Here is a 19,779-nt window from a genome sequence, read left to right on the forward strand (position 1 = left end):
GCCAGTACCGCCGATAGATGGTGCCACTCGATAAAGGGACAATAATTAATGCTGTATTAACTATACTATAAAAATAATAAATTTGACATAGTAACAAATATATTCTAGTGTTATAAAGCAAATAATCGTATTAATTAAGCATTTATGATAAATAAAGTAATTATTGGTTAAAGTCGTCGGTGGCACCATCTTACAGAAACGGTGGGAACTATTGTCACTAAAAACTTGGGCGTTTTGCCACCTATGGCGCCACTGTTACTAACCTATACTTTCGCGCGCTTTTACCATATTCCTGTATGCAATAAATATTTATTTAGAGGTTGTTGTATGTAGATACAATGAAGTGTAAGTGAATTTCTTTTTTTAATAAACTATGTAATAATGATTTGAATTAGGGTGAATGAAGTTAAAATAGGTAAATACAGCAGATGGTATTTATTTTGTTCCAGCACCTCTTAGAATATCCGAATGGACTCCTGTTCACGTTATTGCAAACAAAGCCGAGTGTAATATAATTTTGGAAAATACGGATGCGTTAAAGGAAATCCCTTTAATAAACAATGCACCCTTAGATAACTTTACAGATCGACAATTGGTTCGGTTTAGAGGAATGGTTCAAGACATGCGTAATCCTGAATATTATTTTCAACAATACGAAGTAAAAAATAATGAAACAGAAGTTCTTGAAGTTAGATGTGGCATGTACACAGACACTGTCCAATGCCTGGTAATTATATAATTGAAATATTGCTTTTTACGGCCTCTTGGTACATCGTTTTATCCATGTTAAAATTTTATTGACATTCCGGATCGATGTTAGAGGCCTATAGTAAAAATTTCTGGTAGTTCCAGGTGTGAGATACGAGAAGAACAGTTGATCTCACGTATAAAACTACCAACAATGTTTAGTTTATAGCATAAACATTTTATAACTAATATGTTTTGTTTTATTTGAATGTTAATGTTATTAATAATGTTATTAGCCACACGAAGAGATCCTATTAGACTCTGATAAAACTCAGAATATGGAAAGACATACTTGTGTTGTTATATCAACACCTGGTCTAAATGATTGGGCAAAGGAAAAGTATAAACATTCTTACTGTCAAAGTACAAAGGCAGCCAGCACTCATAAAAGAAATCTAGATGATAACAACTGCGAAAGCATGGATTGCTCTGAATCAATTAGAAAAAGGGAAAAACTTTTGTCGAATGAAGATAGCAATGAAATGGATACTACCGAACAAGATACTAAGCAGCAAAATATATTTTCAAAGGAATACATATTGAACTTTCCAATTCCTATGGATGACGGTAAAGCTTGCATCGTGAAGGTTATTAAATACTTTTTTACTTTTATTTTTAGAATAGTACATTCATAATACGTAAATCTTATAAGAAAATCTCTTTAATATATTTAGGTATGTGTTTATTTGCAGATATACGAGGATACAGCTTTAAAATTAAACGAAGTTATCGAAATAATAGGTTTTATTTCTTTGGATCCTCTTCTAAGTACTATTCACGATGTCGACGAGACTATGACGGAAGCTGAAATGAGCATTCAGCATCCACCTGCTTCTCTCATTCCTCGGTTACATGCTGTAAAAGTAATTCATCTATCTAAACAGGAAATTGAAAATGCTCCAGAAATAATGTCTAAAGCACAATTGATAAGAAGCGATCTTCATCTAGTATTAAGTCAGCTTCTCTTTGGAGACCACCTAGCTGCCGACTATTTAATTAGTCATTTACTCTCTACAATGTATGTACATAGATTATTTTCATAGAAAAATTGATCATTGAGTTGTCGAAAATATTTGCTTTTCAGCTATTTGAGGAAAGATTGTTTATGTCTTGGTACTTACCCATTAAACATCACACATTTTCCTTTTACCAAATACAATACATTTACGAAAGATTTGTATTCATTTTTATCACTATTTATTGAAAAAAGTCATTTACTAGAAGTAACTTTGGAAAATTTAAACGACTTCACTCTATCCCCAAAGTAAGTGAACGTAATATTTCTATATAAAATTATATTAAAAATATAATTATGACACGTTTATATATTTGTTCGTAGGAAAGACTACGACTGCAATAGACTAACGAGCGGCATGCTTCAACTTAGCGACAATACTCATCTAGTAATAGACGAGACAGGATTAACCACTGGTCAAGTTTCGCAAGCCGGGCGAGAAAATTATAGTACAATTTGCGATTTAATTAATTTTCAGAAAGTGACGTATGACTTCAAATTTTATAAAATGGAGTACGACACGGACATCCCGGTTTTAATATTATCAGAAACGAAGTCGTTCATTCCTGTGCGTAAAAATTCGTAAAAGAATCGAATTATCTTTATTTAAATAATCTATTTATGCATTTGTATTTTAGTGTCAGACTCAAGTCGCTTTGAAGATAGACGCAGAGTCGGAAAATCTTTATCCCCGAGTATTGGAAATCGCGAAACAATATTTAAAAGATGGAAACCGATTAACAAATATTCGTCAGTATTTAAAACATGTAAAAAATGTGAAGTTTGAATTTAACGAAGATATCGTAAATGTAAGACATGTTGCATTTCGTATACTAATATAATATTGTTTTATACGATTATATCACTTTACTCTTCTTTTACAGGAAATACAAAGTGATTTCGTAAAAATGAGGCAGACAAATAAAAATGTAAATGTCGATCATTTACACGGATTAATGATCCTGGCTAGATTATTATCGTTGTCGAATGGATTAAACACATTATCTACGGACTACTGGAAAAAAGCTGTTGAAATGGAAGCACAAAGATTGAATAGATTACCAGAGAAGAAATAAATATATGTTAAATATACTCTTTTATTATATTTTTATACATTTGTATGGAAGTTTGTTATTCTTTTATCCATCTTAATAAGTAATATTTAAATTAAAGACTACCTTTTTACCTTTTTACGTCGATCTCTAATCAATGCATCAATTTACGAAATAGGAAACAAACTACGACTACCAAAAGCTTTACTACACTGTACTAAAGCGTTACAAGAGTGGTTGTAACGTCTATCGATATACATTAATATTTATACATACGCTAAATTCCACTTCATTTGAAAATGGAAATAGCAGATTGTTACTTGTTCGTTCTTGTTCGAAATATTTCCGACCAGAAATATTTTCAAGAAATATTGCGGACGATTTTATTTGAATCGACATTAAAAAGTTCAGCACTTTTAATTCTTTTTATTTCGAGTCATCCGTCGTCAATATAAAGATGAAAATAAATTAGGGATAGCAATATTTTACATATTCAGCGTCGAAACATTTTCGTTGTTATTTAGGATTGTCGTTATTTAAAGGTCACACGGTTTCTTTGCACATCGTATAGAATTCCGAATCGAATCTTTGATCAAACTTACGTTCGCGTGTGTTCAGTTTCATAAACGTTAGCATCGTTTAAAGCTTTCTGCACCGTGGCCGCAGTTCGTAGTTTGCTAAGTCTTTCTTCGCGTTCTTTTCGTATTAATTCTAGTCCTTTTCTTGCGGCTTGGCCGTACCTTTTCGACAGTGCTACCTCTCCCTTTGCTCCCGGAATGTGGCCTGTATAACCCACGATCGGTGGTCTCTCAGGGGAGATTTCGTAATCTGCAATAATTGATTATAAAAACAGTATTATTTTCTGAAATACATTAAATTTTATTTATGTGCACACGTACGAAAAGTGGTACGATTTCGATCATGATCGTGATCAATCTCGATGGCCACGTTGTCTGCTCTCGCTCGAGATAAAAGATTTCTGGGATCGCATCTTTCAGCTTGAGCTTTCATGGCATCTCTGCGTTCTCTTGCTCTCAATTTGTTTTGATTTTCACGCCATTCCCTGGCACCTTCTTCCACGGCTTTAATAAAGGATAGACCATAACAGCTATTAAATCCAGGAATGTATCCTATAAATGAACGATAAAGACGATGTTGTTTATTGTGGCTATACGACAATCCAAACTATTTCATTTGTTTCAAGTCCTTTACCCGTGTATCCCAATATATACGGCGGCGATTTAAATAACTGTGCATCAGTTTTCCAGTCCCTTCTGATATCATCCTTTCCACAAGGAATCGATCCGTTTCCGTGTACGTCCCTGCTGGAATTTGGCCTGTAAGGTCCCGTTTTCAGGATTTTCTTTTCAAGTAATTCCTGCGTGAAGTAATACTCGTGATAAAATATTGATGCTGGATATTTCGATCGCTTTTACCTTCATGATTTCTTCCGTACTCGCTCCAAATCGCTTTCCAACTCGAAACTTGAGGGTGGGACAGTGTCCAGTGTAGCTAAACGAATAATATGAACATGGAAGATTTATTTGGCCAATATATCGAGCTGTTATTATTTTATTTCACGTTATAGTTCCTTTTTCTTTCGTTTAGTTAGATCAATGTGAATAGCGAGTGATTATTGCAAATGTAATCGCAGAGTAATCACCGGCCAACTCTGATGTGCGTACAATGCATACCTACGACTTTAATCATTTCCGTTTTGTCGCGGATGGTCGAACTTTGCTTGATCGAAAGGAACAGCTTTCTAAAACAATGTAGTCACAGGACCGTAAAAATGGACTACCGGTGACCCAGTAAATCGTGTAAACAATTATATAGAGAGATAGAGTTTTACAGGAGAGGTAACAATTGCACGTGGCATTTTTTTTCGCGCTGGTAACCGAGTAATCTTATATGGGTCCATCACGGTCTCACAATAACGAGATTTATGTCAACGCCTTGACACTGATCTTGTAATCTCGTAAGATCGTCCAGCGTAGAATCGAATCACCTTTCGCCAAGAGTTCTCTGAGTGTACAACCAAGTGTACGAATGTTACAGTAACGTCTTATTTTACCAGAAACATTATGAATGAAATTTATATAAACTTTCATCGTGGAAAAAGTCAAATTGTACAGTGTTCAAGTACCAAACTTACTCGCTGTAAGTCTTTAATCCAGTACGGATCGACATTATCTTACAGAATTTACCTTCACGCCAAAGTTTCTCGCCCGAATCGATCGATAAGAGCGCAAATAGATAAATTCACCGACACAAATGGTAGGTTTTGTGCGTGATTTCCTCGCGTGGTGGAATCACAGTGTAAAGCGTTTTGGTACCAGGATCGGTACCAGTTTCGTCGTGTAATTAACTTTAAAGGGAGTATGGTACTCTCCAACCAGCGATTTGTTTCGATAATTATAACTTAAAAGTGCTTAGAAACGTATCAACGAATCCAAATGAAATAATTACTCAGTCCAAGTTCTTTCTGGTTAATTATAAATGTCAGTGCATCCAGATGAATGAGAAGCATCTGAAAAAACGCCACGGTTCAATAATCTCTCGGTAGTCTTTGGAATAATAGTAAAAGTGAAAAAAGCTTTCTTTCATCGACTGTTGTCGCGCGTGTACATTACGGTTACATTTGTATAGTTGAATAGACCCGCGGCGCTCTTACCTATATACATGCCGACTTTCTCGTACTTAACGTTCAAACACGAGGACCAATTAAAATTCAACGACGACAAATTTATACGACCGATACCATCGCCTCACGAGGGCAAAACTCGACGAATCGAGGTCGCTGGTACTTGTCGTCAGACCTGGGCAAATTTTATTTGAAATGGGAACATAAGCACGCATTCATAACATTCATTTGTGAGAATCAAAGTGCTTCGTAATACGACGTAACTGGTATTTTAAAAAAAAAAAACTTTCATGTAACGGTGTTTACATAACGAATAAATATTTATTCCCTTATGTAAAACTTTATTCATCCGCGAATCGAAAGTATTATATGTGGCCAGGTCTGTTTTTTCGAAAGGATATTTTGTTTTCAAGGTACGATTTTCGTGCGCTGCACCCAAGCAACGTACGCGTGTTATGCAACGAGATATAAATTAGAGAACGATTAGCGTGAACATAAAGCGTTGCAAATTCAATTAAACCGTTTAATACAATGCGACGGCAAAGGTCTTGGACGCATAAATTGAATCAAACTTCTCATTTACCGTGTACGCTTTGTTAATTAAACATTGCTAGAAATGAAACGAGTGATACGTAAACGGATACAAGATAATGACTGAGGCCGCAGTCCTACTTGTGTAACACGTGGCGCAGAACACCATTAACTTTCTTGAACTGTACTAGTTTTTTAACAATTACATATAAACGTCTATATAAATTATCTTAAATATATGTTGTACTTGTATTATATTTTATTATCGAATGTAGGAACTTTAACTTTAACTTTGCTAAACGATGTTAAAGCAAATACTACTTACCCAGGTAAATGAGCGCCATAATTTTGTCTAAAAAAGCGTTTCCTCTGTTCTTCAGCGACTGGATCGAAGACCATTTTCTCTCATAAATTGCTGTATCACGATATAGCGTCGAGTAACGTCGTTCCTTCCACTGGAGTCTTCATTTTCCCGCCGGTTCCTCTGAATATCTTTAAACTTTGTTTAATTACAGATCGTGTGTGTGTGTGTGTGCGCGCTATTTCGAATCTAACTATTAAAAAAACGGATTTTAAGATTACCAAGGGGAAAGATGAAAGTGTTCTAAACGTGACGTTAACACGTATCCTACTGTTCGTGTAACAACGCGAAGCGAAGTGTCGAAGGAAATGTTACGGACGGCCAAGTTCGAAGCGCCAGTGAAATAAAACCGTATATAGTCGGACGGGAGATACATAACATGTTTGATCAAAGACATGCGCCCCTACTGCGTTTTCGAGTTAATCGTTCTTTCCCCTAACCCTCAAGGAACTCGCATGGAGCCAAAGATAGGCAGTAAGCGACAAACAATTGTTCTTTTGTGCCTCGAAAGAATCAGCGCTTCTGGATCTAGAGAAACTATGTATGAATCGCGACGCATCGAGGGGGATGCTTTATTATTTGTAAGAATCTTTGCGAATAAAATGACGCAAGATTTATAATTTGAGAAACGTGTATGCGGTAAATTGAAATGATTTCACGTATCAAAGAAGCACTACACGAACCACTTTGTAATCGTAACGGGAAGCATCAAAGCATCGAGGCTATCCGGTCACTTATTCATCTCTTTTCAGCTTTCTTGATTTTCTTTTTTATTCTATAGTTACGAACGTGGCCTGCGATACTTTGCCGTTTGTTTCACGTTGCATCGATAACTGTATACGATTTGCTTTGGTTCGAGGCAATGGTCTCCTAGGAGTAACACGACTCCGTTACCTACGAAAAAATCGATATGGGTGGGGGGTGAATGCACGATGACCATTCTTTAAGAAATCTCGCGTGGATTTGTTTGATTAATACGAGATTTCTTTACTGTACATACATTACCGAATAAAATGTCTGTTGCAAACATGTATCTAAATAATTTATACCTTTCAACCGCACGTATCGTGTTCTCTTCGATAAACTTTTGTGATACATATAAATAATCTATCCATTCTTTCGTTTAATTTTTATGTAAATCACGTCTTTCCGTGCATTCTTGTGAACCAATGTTTTCCAAAGTAGAAGATTGCGAATCTCTAGGAGTTTCGAGTTCTGCTGCTACCATATCATTATGCATATAAATTAGTTTCAACTTTTTGATTTTGAAATAGATGGCAATGGCAGCGCCCGATCAAAATGGTCGCTTCCATTGCATCATTATATAGTTTATAGGAGTCAATATTTTTAACTGGTAATCAACAAAATGTATGGGTATTTAATTATTTCTAATCAACGCGATTAACTTACGATAAACTCATTTCAAGATAGATTGACAATATAAATTTCAAACCGGTCGCTGTTAGGTTAGGTCGACGTAAAGAAGACGAAATGTATTTTAATGTTTATAACAAATTATTAGGCGTTCACGCAAAACAAATACATACTAACGTGTCTAAGATCTTGTACAATCGTCATTATGAGTCTGCTCATGATAAAAATATTCGTTCTTCGCGTTTATATTGGAGTGGATTTAGTGTACTGGTCCTTGGATTAAGTTATGCTGCGGTGCCGTTATACAGAATATTTTGTCAGGTAATACAATTGTCTAGAAATATTATTACAGAAAATATAACAAATCATTTCTGTAACAGGCATACAGTTTTGGTGGGACGGTATCCGTTGGTCATGATGCTGATAAAGTTAGCACTATGCAACCCATTAAGGATAGAGTAATAAAAGTTGCATTTAATGCAGACACTGCAGCTACAATGCAATGGAACTTTAAACCTCAGCAAAATCATATAAAAGTTTTACCTGGTGAAACTGCTTTAGCATTTTATACTGCTAAGAATCCATTGGACGTACCGATTACAGGTATATCAACTTATAATGTGGTCCCATATGATGCAGGACAGTATTTCAATAAAATACAGTGTTTTTGTTTTGAAGAACAACAACTTAATCCACACGAAGAAGTAAGTTTACCAATAATTACATGAAACTTTATATACATAAGAAATTATTATAGTATTTATAAAAGATGATTACATTCGATAAGGTAATGTTATTTATTATGTTAAAGGTTGACATGCCAGTGTTTTTCTACATAGATCCACAATTTGCCCAAGATCCTAAAATGGAGAATGTAGATGAAATCATACTTTCGTACACGTTCTTTGAAGCCAAAGAACAAGTGAAGATACCTATACCAAATTATGCAAAGAAACATGTATCATAACTGTAACGAATAAGTTAACTTTTAAATGATGTACAGAATATTATCGATAAACAAATGCTTAATATCTATTTAACACTTGTAACTTGAAATATCACTTTGCCTAAATTTCTTTAGGAGTGCATTTCAATAAAATAGTTAGCAAAAGGAGACATTAAAACCTAAAAAGAGCATTAATTGGATAAGCCCGTCTAAGACCAAAAACTTTTTCTCGATCGATATACATCGCGTCGATCTTAAGCACAAGATCGTGCTCCAACGTTGTTCGCGTTCGTAATAATTTTTGATGCTGATTCTCTAACTCTCGCAATGCCTTGTGCATTCTCTCCACTTGATGCTTTATGTCGTCAATTTCGTGTTGAAGGCTGGATAAGAAGGACCAACGAAGATAAGCAAAATATACGGGTGTCTTATTTTAAGATACTTTAAATTTGTTAAAACTAACCTTATATGAGCATAATCACGGCAAAGTTCCAAGTCTGGACGATGCATTCTAGCTTCTAATCTAGTATGTGCTACTTTGAGTACATGACTTTTATCTGCAATAGCTTTACGCATTAACTCCAAGTTCTTCTCCACGTCAAATATTTCTTGTTGAACCTAAAACGAATAACAAATTGTTTCAGCGTTTGAAGGTGTACGATACAATCACTTCTACCTTTTGTAAATGCTGTTGAAGTTTAGTTTTAGCTTCGAGTAATTCGGAAGATCGATGCGTTAAAGCATTGTTTGTGTTGCTCCATGCATCCCACATTTCTTGTGCAACTTTACTTATGAGAGCTTCCGCATTTGTCCTCAACTGACAAGATTTGTTTCTCTCTGTTTGAGACTTCTGAACTATACGATTTGCCGCATCTGCCCATGTTTCCTGTTCTGAAACACTAACAAAACGCATAAATTCTGTTTCTTGCGATAACGATCGGATGGAACATCGAAAATTTAATGTACCATGAGTCATATTTTTCGATGTCAGAATAGTACTGTAATCCATGACTGTAATTATTTAATTGATGGCACATTGCATCGATTCCTAATGCATTTTCTTTATTTTTTAAATCTAATTCCAACTGATTTTGAGAGCCTCTGCAATCTCGTAACTGCAAATAAAATTGAGTAAATTTTGATAAATACATTTTTTTAAATTAACTTTACCTGCTCCTTACATCTATCCAAACAAATCTCCAATTTTTTCCTATTCTGTCGTAGGATTTCTATTTCACTGAGTAAACATTTCTCCGAATCGTCATGCACAAGTTCTGTACCTGTATGATGAAAGAAATTTATAAGGATATTGTAAACGTTGAATTTCACATTTCTACATTAGATCGATCATCACCCTTCCTAGCTTCTCTATGATAAAGACATTCCTCTGCAATATGCAATGGACCCTCGATATCTCTAATTGCTTTTTCTAAAACAGATCGACAATCTTGGAGTCTTTCAATTTCGTGAAGCAATCTTTCTAATTCCGATGCTACTTCGTTTCGCCAAAAACTGACGTCGTTTATTCTTTCGCCAAGTCGTCTACCCGTATCATACTGTCTATGTTGCACTTTTTCTTCAGCATCTCTGATAAAGGAATTGTTTAGCATTATGCGTTTACAGTAAAGGAAGAGTTTAATGTACAACATGGCACACACCTAATAATCCGTACAGCATCATTTCGTATTCTTTCTGAAAAATGTCTACAAGAGTCTGCTTCGTTATAATATTTCACCTGTTTCTGAAACCATTCGTTGGGTGTATATCGCGTATGAAGAGCAGTTTTTGCGGCATGCACAGGATTTCGTCGATATCCTGTTACTATATTCGGGAACTTCAATGAATTTATAGGATTTACAGCATCAAATGCATAGTTTGATATTGATCTTGTAGCTCTAAATAACCATTGATAATGTAACAAGTTCCAAAATATAAAACGATAAATAAATGGTAATTAAACTAGAGAGAACTTACAAGGGAATAACTTCAACATTTTCATATCCCATATTAGGACGCCAGGGTATTAAATTACTTGTACTGTTGTAGTCTCTCCCATAATGTGCAACAGGTTCGATGCAAGATATTGGTAAGTTACTTGTACTCCATGGTTGCAATTGCTACAGATTTGTCATACAAGAGATGCAGTAATACTTTACAACATTTGTTGACAAGAATAAAGTAGAGAAAAGTGATCAATTTTTATATATAAAATAATTTGTACTGCAGAAATGCATGTTGTCGAATTGTATTTGTATTTTAAATAACTGAAATATAAAGTTTTGGTTTCATTTATTAGCATTTTATTCACGATAAAAAGAGGCTGGGAGTGATGATGTTTGATAAGAAACATCTTATCAAGGGACAAGGGATTGCAAAAAGATCTGTGATGCTCATTTAAATTCAACATGGCAGATGTACCTACCGATGCACCGCAACGTAAGTGCATGTGCGGCTAAATTTTTTGTATAATTTTACCAACTATCAAATAAAGTAATTGCAGTATTTTAACTCCAAAGATTAGGCTTAATTACAAATTAAAGTTTCTAAAGAATCATTGTTTCCTTATTGATATGTCATGTTTATACTTCGAGCATGAGGTTATGTTGTTGTATATTATGCAATTAGAGTATGTATCTTTTTAGATTGCCCTGGTACTACGAGCGAAGATGCAGGCAAAGCATCTATGTGTGCAGGATGTCCAAATCAGATACTATGTGCATCTGGTGCTACGAAACAACCAGATCCTGGCATAGCTCTTGTTAAGGAAAGACTCTCTACAGTCAAAAATAAAATATTAATATTATCTGGTAAAGGTGGAGTTGGGAAAAGTACTGTAACATCATTACTGTCCAGATCTTTAGCAGCAACCAATCCTGATATAAATGTACGTATTATTCGCTGATACAAATAATACATGACAAACATCTTGATGATCATCATAAAAATATGATAGAAAAACTTACCCTTTTTCCCATACCAAGAATGTTCATGTTGTTTTCTATGTACATAGTAATGGGTAGTGACTTCGAGTAGCTGGTTCTGGTCTGTAATGTAGTTGTTGAAAGGAAATCCTTATATATGTCTATAAAGCTATATATATCGTATCAGGTTGTACCAGTTCATTATTGATTCTCTCAAATCTTCAATGCCCTAATGTCTAATCTCATATATATATAGAGAGAGAAAGAAAATATTTCCTACTATATAATAAAAATTAACACTGTACATTTCCAATTGTAATGAACAATTTAACAATAAATGTTATAGGTTGCAGTACTGGATATTGACATTTGTGGGCCATCTCAACCAAGGGTGTTAGGTGTGCTAGGGGAACAAGTTCATCAAAGTGGATCAGGATGGTCACCAGTAGTAAGTATTTTCTATAAGTACAAATTGTTTTGTATAAACAATGTGATATTTAATTAAAATCTATTCTTACAGTATGTAGAGGACAACTTGTCCTTAATGTCCATTGGATTTTTACTTGCTAGTCCTAATGATGCAGTGATATGGAGAGGACCAAAAAAGAATGGTATTTTTTTAATTTCTCTTTTTCTTTACCTATAAATTTTATACATATCTTGTTATATGTCTTGTTAATTTTAGGAATGATTAGGCAATTTTTATCAGAAGTTGATTGGGGTAGTTTAGATTATCTGATTTTGGATACACCTCCTGGTACCTCGGATGAACATTTGTCAGTTACATCTTATCTTAAAGATGCTGGTATTACGGGAGCAATAATTGTAACAACTCCACAACAAGTTGCTCTATTGGATGTGAGAAAAGAGATTGATTTTTGTAGAAAAGTAAACATTCCAATATTAGGTGTTATTGAAAATATGAGTATTTTTGTTTGTCCTAAATGTAAGGCAAGTATCGAGGACGATGTCGAATCAATCGAACCATATTACGAATTGTTATTTATACGAAATCATTTTTATATAGAACGCTGTCGAGATATTTCCCGCATCAACAGGTGGTGGCCGTGCAATGGCCAAACAATTAAATGTAGAATTTCTTGGTTCTTTGCCGTTAGATCCACTTTTAACTAGATGTTGCGATGAGGGTAAAAATTTTTTAACTGAAGTTCCGGAATCGCCGACCATATTCAAATTACAAGAGATTGTTCAAAGTAAGTGTTTTTTCACGAATCTTACGTATTTATTTGCGTTCTGCATTAAGCAAATTTGACTTTTAACGTTTCATTTCAGAAATCGTGGAAAAATGCGAAGAACGGAATGAAAATTTCCAAGTCAATTCAACGTGATATAAATGTAATCTCTATTCTAAAACAATATAAATATATATTAAAGCGGTGTATAAAGAAGTGTAAAAATTTAGTTTCCTTTTATAAATTTAATAAATGCGTTTGTTTTAATTGCTTTCTTAATGACAGCATCCTATGTATCAACATAATATACATATATATGTATACAAGGTGTATGTATGGAATAGTTGTTCAAAAATGCGTTGATCGTCAAAGATAAGAATAAAACCCGTTGATAAATCAAATTACTTTGCTTTTTAACAAACCCTTTCTATATTTTTATTACAAAACGAGATAGTCTTTTTACCGACTTCGAAAAAAGAGTTGGTTACTCCATTCGACATGTATTTATATTTTTTGTTTTTGTTTCCAAACATCTAACGGAAAATCGTACGTTAATCGTGTTAAGATAAACAAAAATCTCACCTTCACTTTAATTTGGAGATAATCTAAAAGTGAATTTGCTCTATAAAACATTGAAACACGCATAAAATGTATAAGAATATGATATAAATTATTCTTTATTTTAAATACTATTGTGTTTCGTGTGCAGCATTAAGGTTATAGTATGAGTCATTGCGTAGTGAAAACAACAAAACTTTATGTTTCTTTGTTCTGATAGCTGCTAACATTTTGTATTCTTTAGTAGCCATTAGTATGTAGCTACTTATAGTTTCGTCATGGTCGTTTAATTTTACTTCTTTTATCAGTACAGTGTTTTCAGTCGACGAAATATTCGGACCAAAGATAATTTGTTTACAAGCAAAAAACACAAGATATATCAGAATGATTGATAAAGGAATGAATCATTTGATTAACAAAACCAATTTGGGGAAGTCGTCCCTATCAAAGAATGATTCAGGGACAGAATTTCTAAAAGCAAATATGTCAAGAAAAGTTGATGCAAACGAAAAAAAGCAGCATCTAACGAAAAATATACCTCTAAACTTATATTTAAAATACATATTGCCATGTGATTTCTTGAGATTAACGTTAATTATTAGTTTGTTCTGTGCTTTATTATTGTTTATAAGACAGGCTAAGTATGTTGTTGTCGAGGTATGTGAGATAAACATAAATTTTGACAATGACAATGAAAGTTCTCAAAATAGCAACTATGAATTAATTGATCCCTCCAATGATATAATTATTAACGAAAGATATAAGTACGATGTAACATTCATCGATGCTGTATTTCAAGCACCCAAAACTATGCAAGTAAGTAACAATGTAAACACTTAAGAATGTCCAGTATTTTCATAGTAATTTTTATTCATTATTTATGATATCTTTTCTTCTGTTACAAATAGTGCAATAATGTTCCGGAAATATTACGTTTCGATTGCCATCCTGAAAATGGAATATCGGAATCATCTTGCATGCAAAGAGGGTGTTGCTGGAAACCTGTCTCCAAACAGAAATTAACTTCTCAACAGGTTCCTTTGAAAGTTCCATATTGCTATTATCCAAAGAATTGGAGTATATATAAGTATGAAAATTTTAGCAAAGATGGGAATGATTTTTCAGGGTTTCTTAAACAAACAGGAAATTCCTTTTATAAAAATGATCTACCTCTTATTAAAGTAGAAACTACCAGTATAGATGAATCAATAATGCGTTTAAAAATAAGCGACGCCTTAAAACAACGATACGAACCACCATGGCCTATCAGGACCAACTCTAAACTATTTTCTCAAAGAAATACTAATACAAAGTATAAATTAGATACTGATAATGCCAAACCAGGTTTTAAAGTATATAGGACCGACGGTGACACAGTGATGTGAGTACCGTTTAAAGTAAATTTAAATTTTGGACATATATAAATTACAATAATAAAGAACGTACATCGATCGCTTCATAAAATATTAATGCTTTCTTTTTACATTCAGATTTGACTCTATCGATATCGGAGGTTTCATATTTGCTGATCAATTGTTGCAAATAAGTGCTCTTTTGCCGTCTCATAATATTTACGGTATCGGCGAGCATCAGACAAACTTAAAATTAAATACCAATTGGCAATCTTTTACCTTTTTTAATAAAGATCAACCGCCGATAGAAAATGTATGTAGATATGCTTAAACTTATTTCAAGTTTGTTTGCTTCATACATGGAATAATTTTTCAAATCTAGGCAAATTTATATGGAACTCATCCTTTTTACTTGATAATGGAAGATTCCGGGAAATCTCACGGAGTTCTGTTCCTTAACAGTAACGCTATGGGTACTCATTTTTTAAATCACTTTTCAGTAGTCCACGGTCTAAATGTGTCCATGAGTATTTATTTGAACGTTTGCCATTTTCAGATGTAATACTGCAGCCATCGCCTGGTATTACATTTCGAACTATTGGTGGTATTTTCGATATATATTTCTTTTTGGGACCAACACCAACAGATGTTATAAAACAGTACTCTGAAATAGTGGGCAAACCTTTTCTCCCTCCCTATTGGTCCTTAGGTTTTCATTTATGCAGGTATGAACGTTACAATATCGTAAAGAATAACTCCGTTTTTTAAATAATTTTGTAATAATGCAGATACGGATACGGAACTTTAGAAAAAACGAAACAAGTATGGAACAGAACTATAGCAGCAGGAATTCCATTTGTAATATCTGTATAAATTATTTACTCGATTTAAAACCCATTAATGCATGAAATTAACGAAATTGTATTACATTCAGGACACTCAATGGAACGATTTAGATTACATGGATAAAAATGACGATTTTACGTACAATACGGATAAGTTCAAAGATCTGCCACAATTCGTGAATGAAATGCATTCTGTATGTAACTATTGCATACGTTTTTAACCAATGCCATTTAATGTATCTTATAATAAGCTATGTATTACAGAGAGGAATGCATTACATTCCCTTAATCGACGCTGGTATATCTGGTTTTGATAGTAACGGAACTTACACGCCGTATGTCGAGGGTCTGAAAGAAGATATATTCGTAAAGGATGGAGAAACTAATCAACCATTTATGGGCAAAGTTTGGAACTTAGTTTCTACCGTATGGCCTGACTTTACAAATCCTAAAACGAAAGACTATTATTTTCGTATGATGAAGAATATGCATGATACCTTCGCATTCGATGGTGCTTGGATCGTATGTATCTATTATAAATAGAGGATAGAAATATTAATATTACCTCGTATGTCATGCTTTGTGTTCATTAGGATATGAACGAGCCTTCCAACTTTTACGACGGCCTTAAAGAAGGGTGTCCGAAAAACAATTTGGATTACCCAGAATACGTTCCTAACGTCGTCGAAGGCAAACTCGCGAAGAAAACTTTATGCATGAATGCTAAACACTATATAGGACCACACTACAACCTTCACAATACCTATGGCACCAGTCAGGCGATAGCTACAAATTAGTAAGTATATAAACATCAAATTTACCAATTAAAATAAAACGTATAATTGGACAAAAATTGACACAGCGCATTGACTAAAATTCGACAAAAAAGACCATTTATAATTTCACGATCGACGTGGGTAGGACACGGATATTATGCTGGCCACTGGACAGGGGATATCTATTCTTCATGGTAATTAAATGTACACACGCGCGCGCGCGCAGTCCGAACCGTTAATAAACGATTCGTTTTATTAATCGTTATCATTCATTAGGCACGATTTAAAAATGAGTATTCCTGCAATATTATCGATGAATTTTTATCAAATACCAATGGTTGGTGCAGACATCTGCGGATTCAATGGGAATGCAACAGCTGAGTTATGCAATCGTTGGATGCAACTTGGTGCTTTCTATCCTTTCTCTCGTAACCATAATTCCGACGATACAACCGTTTGTATCGTTGCTCATTTGAAAATTTTTTAATCATATTCAGACATTGTATTGGATACTATGTATGCATGTATGCGTAGGAGCAAGATCCAGTTGCTATGGGTGAATTAGTGGTGCAATCATCGAGACGTGCTCTTACAATACGATACTGGTTTCTACCGTATTTGTACACTTTATTTTTCCGAGCCCACAAATTTGGAGAGACTGTAGCGCGGCCATTATTTTTCGAGTAGGTGTTGCAATCAGAATTTCTGTTTGAGAGTGTTTATAAGAACTTCTTTTCCTTTTAGATTTCTTGATGACCCAGCCACGTACGATATCGACACGCAGTTCCTATGGGGACGTTCTTTGATGATCGTTCCAGTTTTAAAAGAAGTAAGTTGCAGCTAGTGACGTTCGTAAACGACTTGTTCGTAAACTTATCCATGGTTTCATATGTTATCGTTAGAATGAAGTAAACGTAACGGCTTATTTGCCGCGCGGATTATGGTATGATTTTTATACGAAAAAAGCTGAATTCGCACGTGGCGAATATACCACGTTAGATGCGCCACTCGATATCATACCGTTAATGATCCGTGGAGGATCTATTTTGCCAGGTCAGAAACCGGGTCCAACTACAACGGACAGTAGGAAAAATGGTTTCGAGCTATTAATTACATTGGATAAATATAAGAAGGCAAAAGGAGAATTATACTGGGATGACGGAGATAGTTTAGGTATCCCAACTTATTTAATTTATGTCATATTCTAATATGAAAGACATGCAAAATCAGTTTTTATTTTCGGTGATCATTTGTAGACTCGATCAAAAAAGGCCAATTTTTGTGGATGTCCTTCGCTGTCGAGAACAATACTCTGTCCAATTTTAGAGCTAAGGAAGGTACATATAACGAGAGGATCCTTCTTGACGTGATATATATATGGGGAGTAACGTCCGAGGTCTCAACAGTTGTTTTGAACGGTCGTCAGATAAGTTTCGAATATAATGATCAACAAAGTGTGAGTGAAATTTCCTCTAACATTTCCTTTTACAACACCGATGCATGGATGATTTTATCACGAAATTTTTCAGTGTATGACCATGACAAATCTACAAATGGATCTAAGACTAAAGTTTATACTTTATTGGAAGTAATTAATCAACGACTGATGATTGTGAAAAACATTGTTTTAACACTATTTTAAACTGCTAATGTACGCGATTCAAGGATGTTATTTTTTAGAGGCAATAATATAAAATATAATCTCCATTTGTCTCGAATACAATTTTTGTTACTACAATATATACAATATATACGTGTATATGCATATTTCTATCCGTTAAAATAAATATTTGATATAAAGAAAAATCTTTTTTATTCGAATCACTGCTTCGTCGTATAGTACAATATACAGTACGGCATTGATTACGCAATATTTATGGCACTAATGAAAAACAATAAATAGAAATTTGAATCTTTCGATAATGCGTTGAATGGAAAAAGAACGAAAGGGAAACGCCTAACGTAAATGTTCAGGAACACTCGTTCCTAATCGCCACGTGAGTGACTGCGAAAGATAACACAGATAGATACAATGCGATCGTTCACGCGACATTGGCAGCGTTGACCAAGAATTTTTGTTTTGCTTTGTTTAACTTTGGCACCGTAACTTAAAAGTAACTCGAAAACCTCAAGCGCTGTCGTCGAAACATCGAAATCTGTCTCGAGAAAAAACGAAATAATAGATCAGTTATTCAATGTTTTTTTTTACCCGGAGGAGAATTTTGCACGTCTTTAGTTCCTTCTTTTTTCTGTCCCAACCTCGAACAACTGAATGCGCGCGATGTCTCCTTTGACCTCGATCTATATTCTACATTCTGTATTCAATGTCCCACGACCCTTGTTTGCATTTCTGCGTTGGACAGGAGAGTAGATTTCGATCTTTCGAATAAATTTCGAAACAATATGTCACCGTTCGCATCGATACACACTTCTGTCGAGGCTTGGCTACCCACGTAAATTCTCGTCACAGACGCGTTATAGAACAAATCATAACACATCTGCGTACATTCGACGAGAACCTCAAACTACATCAACTTTTCGCCGCTATTTCACAACGAAATTGCTATTCTTTGGATTTCAGTAAACATCGTTCCACGATTATATATAAGACACCGGTTGTAAACGACAAACATAACATTCAAAACATTCGACACAGAGACGGACAAAATGATTATCTAGATAGAAATTTCAAATAACGAATAAAAGAATAAAGTATTCTACAACGAAAAAAATAAAAGTATAACTTGCCGATCAAACAAAATTTTGCCCACCTCTGGTCCACTTTGATTTTCGAAATTTCGACGTTAAGGTAATATTCGAAATGTTTGCGCAGTACAAAATAGCACCCTGCTGAACCTTCTACAGAATTAAAACGTTTTTAACGAATTAAACATATTACGCGTTATAATAGAAAACGCATTAACGTATTTTTTTCTAATTTTTCGTACGTCAAACATATCGCACATAATATAACGTATATTCATAATGTGTATATGGATATATATATACATATAATATATATATATGTGTGTGTATATATATATATATATTGTATATATCTTTTCTCAATGACTAATATATATCTATCTCGCAACCTTGTTCATTATTGTCTGCTCACATTTACTTACACCTATCTAAAGGATGTCGCGTTTCATTTGAGCAACGCGTACGAGCAATTAAACGTACAATACGGCAAAACACGCGAATGCGTACCGAGGTCAGATAACGAATAACCATGTCAACTATAATAGAAGCGGAGCGAGGGTAAGGTCTTTCGGCATCGAAGTCTCCATTCTCACTGTACAACGAATGAAGATTCCGTGAACACAACACGGAATTCGCGCATCGCTTTTCATACATGTACCAAGTTCCACAGAAATGCTTTGCAAAGTTTAGAGCGTATAATATTTTTGTTTCGGCGTGTATGACACACACCACAATCTCACTAAATTATATTTGTAAAC

At 34.4% G+C, this 19,779-nt stretch overlaps 6 protein-coding genes across 11 annotated transcripts; 4 read left to right on the forward strand and 2 right to left on the reverse strand.

The window, feature by feature from the left end:
• Nucleotides 1-212: 212 nt before the first annotated feature.
• Nucleotides 213-2,883, forward strand: LOC128885986 (mini-chromosome maintenance complex-binding protein). The gene is made up of 8 exons (XM_054140459.1): nucleotides 213-345; nucleotides 450-727; nucleotides 984-1,334; nucleotides 1,440-1,765; nucleotides 1,832-2,011; nucleotides 2,087-2,330; nucleotides 2,401-2,571; nucleotides 2,647-2,883. Exons 1-8 carry the CDS (start codon nucleotides 339-341, stop codon nucleotides 2,836-2,838), a joined length of 1,749 nt encoding a protein of 582 aa, XP_053996434.1. The 5' UTR covers nucleotides 213-338; the 3' UTR covers nucleotides 2,839-2,883.
• Nucleotides 2,884-3,037: 154 nt separating this feature from the next.
• On the reverse strand, nucleotides 3,038-7,526 carry LOC128885995 (protein FAM166B-like). Of its 4 annotated transcripts, none has more exons than XM_054140480.1 (6): nucleotides 7,400-7,526; nucleotides 6,315-7,244; nucleotides 4,251-4,326; nucleotides 4,027-4,192; nucleotides 3,714-3,944; nucleotides 3,038-3,642 (listed from the first exon to the last, which is right to left on the reverse strand). In XM_054140480.1, exons 2-6 carry the CDS (start codon nucleotides 6,386-6,388, stop codon nucleotides 3,413-3,415), a joined length of 777 nt encoding a protein of 258 aa, XP_053996455.1. In that variant the 5' UTR covers nucleotides 6,389-7,244; nucleotides 7,400-7,526; the 3' UTR covers nucleotides 3,038-3,412. The 4 variants fall into 4 exon arrangements, with proteins under 4 accessions (XP_053996455.1, XP_053996458.1, XP_053996457.1 ...); XM_054140483.1 differs by having other exon boundaries at nucleotides 6,315-6,488; nucleotides 7,400-7,494; XM_054140482.1 differs by lacking the exon at nucleotides 7,400-7,526 and having other exon boundaries at nucleotides 6,315-6,488; nucleotides 7,034-7,343.
• A 102-nt stretch (nucleotides 7,527-7,628) lies between these two features.
• LOC128885997 (cytochrome c oxidase assembly protein COX11, mitochondrial) lies at nucleotides 7,629-8,764 on the forward strand. Its single transcript, XM_054140484.1, has 3 exons — nucleotides 7,629-8,045; nucleotides 8,105-8,428; nucleotides 8,536-8,764. The coding sequence occupies exons 1-3, from the start codon at nucleotides 7,842-7,844 to the stop codon at nucleotides 8,689-8,691; spliced, it is 684 nt and encodes a 227-aa protein (XP_053996459.1). The 5' UTR covers nucleotides 7,629-7,841; the 3' UTR covers nucleotides 8,692-8,764.
• LOC128885988 (tektin-3-like) lies at nucleotides 8,700-11,916 on the reverse strand. The gene is made up of 9 exons (XM_054140461.1): nucleotides 11,634-11,916; nucleotides 10,645-10,787; nucleotides 10,329-10,565; nucleotides 10,025-10,257; nucleotides 9,841-9,950; nucleotides 9,637-9,785; nucleotides 9,347-9,569; nucleotides 9,134-9,288; nucleotides 8,700-9,053 (listed from the first exon to the last, which is right to left on the reverse strand). Exons 1-9 carry the CDS (start codon nucleotides 11,676-11,678, stop codon nucleotides 8,843-8,845), a joined length of 1,506 nt encoding a protein of 501 aa, XP_053996436.1. The 5' UTR covers nucleotides 11,679-11,916; the 3' UTR covers nucleotides 8,700-8,842.
• Nucleotides 10,644-13,051, forward strand: LOC128885992 (cytosolic Fe-S cluster assembly factor NUBP1 homolog). Of its 3 annotated transcripts, none has more exons than XM_054140471.1 (8): nucleotides 10,644-10,756; nucleotides 10,967-11,116; nucleotides 11,313-11,554; nucleotides 11,938-12,039; nucleotides 12,112-12,202; nucleotides 12,277-12,542; nucleotides 12,619-12,805; nucleotides 12,885-13,051. In XM_054140471.1, exons 2-8 carry the CDS (start codon nucleotides 11,083-11,085, stop codon nucleotides 12,938-12,940), a joined length of 978 nt encoding a protein of 325 aa, XP_053996446.1. In that variant the 5' UTR covers nucleotides 10,644-10,756; nucleotides 10,967-11,082; the 3' UTR covers nucleotides 12,941-13,051. The 3 variants fall into 3 exon arrangements, with proteins under 3 accessions (XP_053996446.1, XP_053996447.1, XP_053996448.1); XM_054140472.1 differs by having other exon boundaries at nucleotides 10,646-10,756; nucleotides 10,967-11,106; XM_054140473.1 differs by lacking the exons at nucleotides 10,644-10,756; nucleotides 10,967-11,116 and adding an exon at nucleotides 11,143-11,160.
• A 197-nt stretch (nucleotides 13,052-13,248) lies between these two features.
• Nucleotides 13,249-19,052, forward strand: LOC128885977 (lysosomal alpha-glucosidase-like). Its single transcript, XM_054140441.1, has 16 exons — nucleotides 13,249-14,158; nucleotides 14,251-14,723; nucleotides 14,833-15,007; nucleotides 15,077-15,167; nucleotides 15,251-15,419; nucleotides 15,483-15,552; nucleotides 15,629-15,733; nucleotides 15,804-16,061; nucleotides 16,133-16,335; nucleotides 16,402-16,509; nucleotides 16,592-16,769; nucleotides 16,850-16,998; nucleotides 17,060-17,144; nucleotides 17,218-17,488; nucleotides 17,572-17,771; nucleotides 17,845-19,052. The coding sequence occupies exons 1-16, from the start codon at nucleotides 13,727-13,729 to the stop codon at nucleotides 17,905-17,907; spliced, it is 3,030 nt and encodes a 1,009-aa protein (XP_053996416.1). The 5' UTR covers nucleotides 13,249-13,726; the 3' UTR covers nucleotides 17,908-19,052.
• The last annotated feature ends 727 nt before the right edge of the window (nucleotides 19,053-19,779 follow it).

The sequence above is a fragment of the Hylaeus anthracinus genome, unplaced genomic scaffold (assembly GCF_026225885.1).
Source record: "Hylaeus anthracinus isolate JK02 unplaced genomic scaffold, UHH_iyHylAnth1.0_haploid 11982, whole genome shotgun sequence".
Taxonomy (NCBI): domain Eukaryota; kingdom Metazoa; phylum Arthropoda; class Insecta; order Hymenoptera; family Colletidae; genus Hylaeus; species Hylaeus anthracinus.

What these genes read in the sequence shown, in the direction of transcription:
- LOC128885986 (XM_054140459.1), top strand. An exon ending in GTAAAGCTTGCATCGTGAAG is followed by an intron (nt 1,335 to 1,439) that starts GTTATTAAATAC and finishes GTTTATTTGCAG; the next exon opens with ATATACGAGGATACAGCTTT. An exon ending in AAACGAAGTCGTTCATTCCT is followed by an intron (nt 2,331 to 2,400) that starts GTGCGTAAAAAT and finishes TTTGTATTTTAG; the next exon opens with TGTCAGACTCAAGTCGCTTT.
- LOC128885995 (XM_054140480.1), bottom strand. Translation starts at nt 6,388, where the DNA reads ATGGTCTTCGATCCAGTCGCTGAAGAACAGAGGAAACGCTTTTTTAGA. An exon ending in TATGGCGCTCATTTACCTGG is followed by an intron (nt 4,327 to 6,314) that starts GTAAGTAGTATT and finishes TTATTCGTTTAG; the next exon opens with CTACACTGGACACTGTCCCA. An exon ending in TCGAAATCGTACCACTTTTC is followed by an intron (nt 3,643 to 3,713) that starts GTACGTGTGCAC and finishes CAATTATTGCAG; the next exon opens with ATTACGAAATCTCCCCTGAG.
- LOC128885997 (XM_054140484.1), top strand. Translation starts at nt 7,842, where the DNA reads ATGTATTTTAATGTTTATAACAAATTATTAGGCGTTCACGCAAAACAA. An exon ending in TATACAGAATATTTTGTCAG is followed by an intron (nt 8,046 to 8,104) that starts GTAATACAATTG and finishes TTTCTGTAACAG; the next exon opens with GCATACAGTTTTGGTGGGAC. An exon ending in AACTTAATCCACACGAAGAA is followed by an intron (nt 8,429 to 8,535) that starts GTAAGTTTACCA and finishes ATTATGTTAAAG; the next exon opens with GTTGACATGCCAGTGTTTTT.
- LOC128885992 (XM_054140471.1), top strand. Translation starts at nt 11,083, where the DNA reads ATGTACCTACCGATGCACCGCAACGTAAGTGCAT. An exon ending in GCACCGCAACGTAAGTGCAT is followed by an intron (nt 11,117 to 11,312) that starts GTGCGGCTAAAT and finishes GTATCTTTTTAG; the next exon opens with ATTGCCCTGGTACTACGAGC. An exon ending in GAGAGGACCAAAAAAGAATG is followed by an intron (nt 12,203 to 12,276) that starts GTATTTTTTTAA and finishes TGTTAATTTTAG; the next exon opens with GAATGATTAGGCAATTTTTA.
- LOC128885988 (XM_054140461.1), bottom strand. Translation starts at nt 11,678, where the DNA reads ATGTACATAGAAAACAACATGAACATTCTTGGTATGGGAAAAAGG. An exon ending in TTCTTGGTATGGGAAAAAGG is followed by an intron (nt 10,788 to 11,633) that starts GTAAGTTTTTCT and finishes ACAAATCTGTAG; the next exon opens with CAATTGCAACCATGGAGTAC. An exon ending in GATGCTGTACGGATTATTAG is followed by an intron (nt 10,258 to 10,328) that starts GTGTGTGCCATG and finishes TTCCTTTATCAG; the next exon opens with AGATGCTGAAGAAAAAGTGC.
- LOC128885977 (XM_054140441.1), top strand. Translation starts at nt 13,727, where the DNA reads ATGATTGATAAAGGAATGAATCATTTGATTAACAAAACCAATTTGGGG. An exon ending in TTAGGTTTTCATTTATGCAG is followed by an intron (nt 15,420 to 15,482) that starts GTATGAACGTTA and finishes GTAATAATGCAG; the next exon opens with ATACGGATACGGAACTTTAG. An exon ending in GGGGATATCTATTCTTCATG is followed by an intron (nt 16,510 to 16,591) that starts GTAATTAAATGT and finishes ATCATTCATTAG; the next exon opens with GCACGATTTAAAAATGAGTA.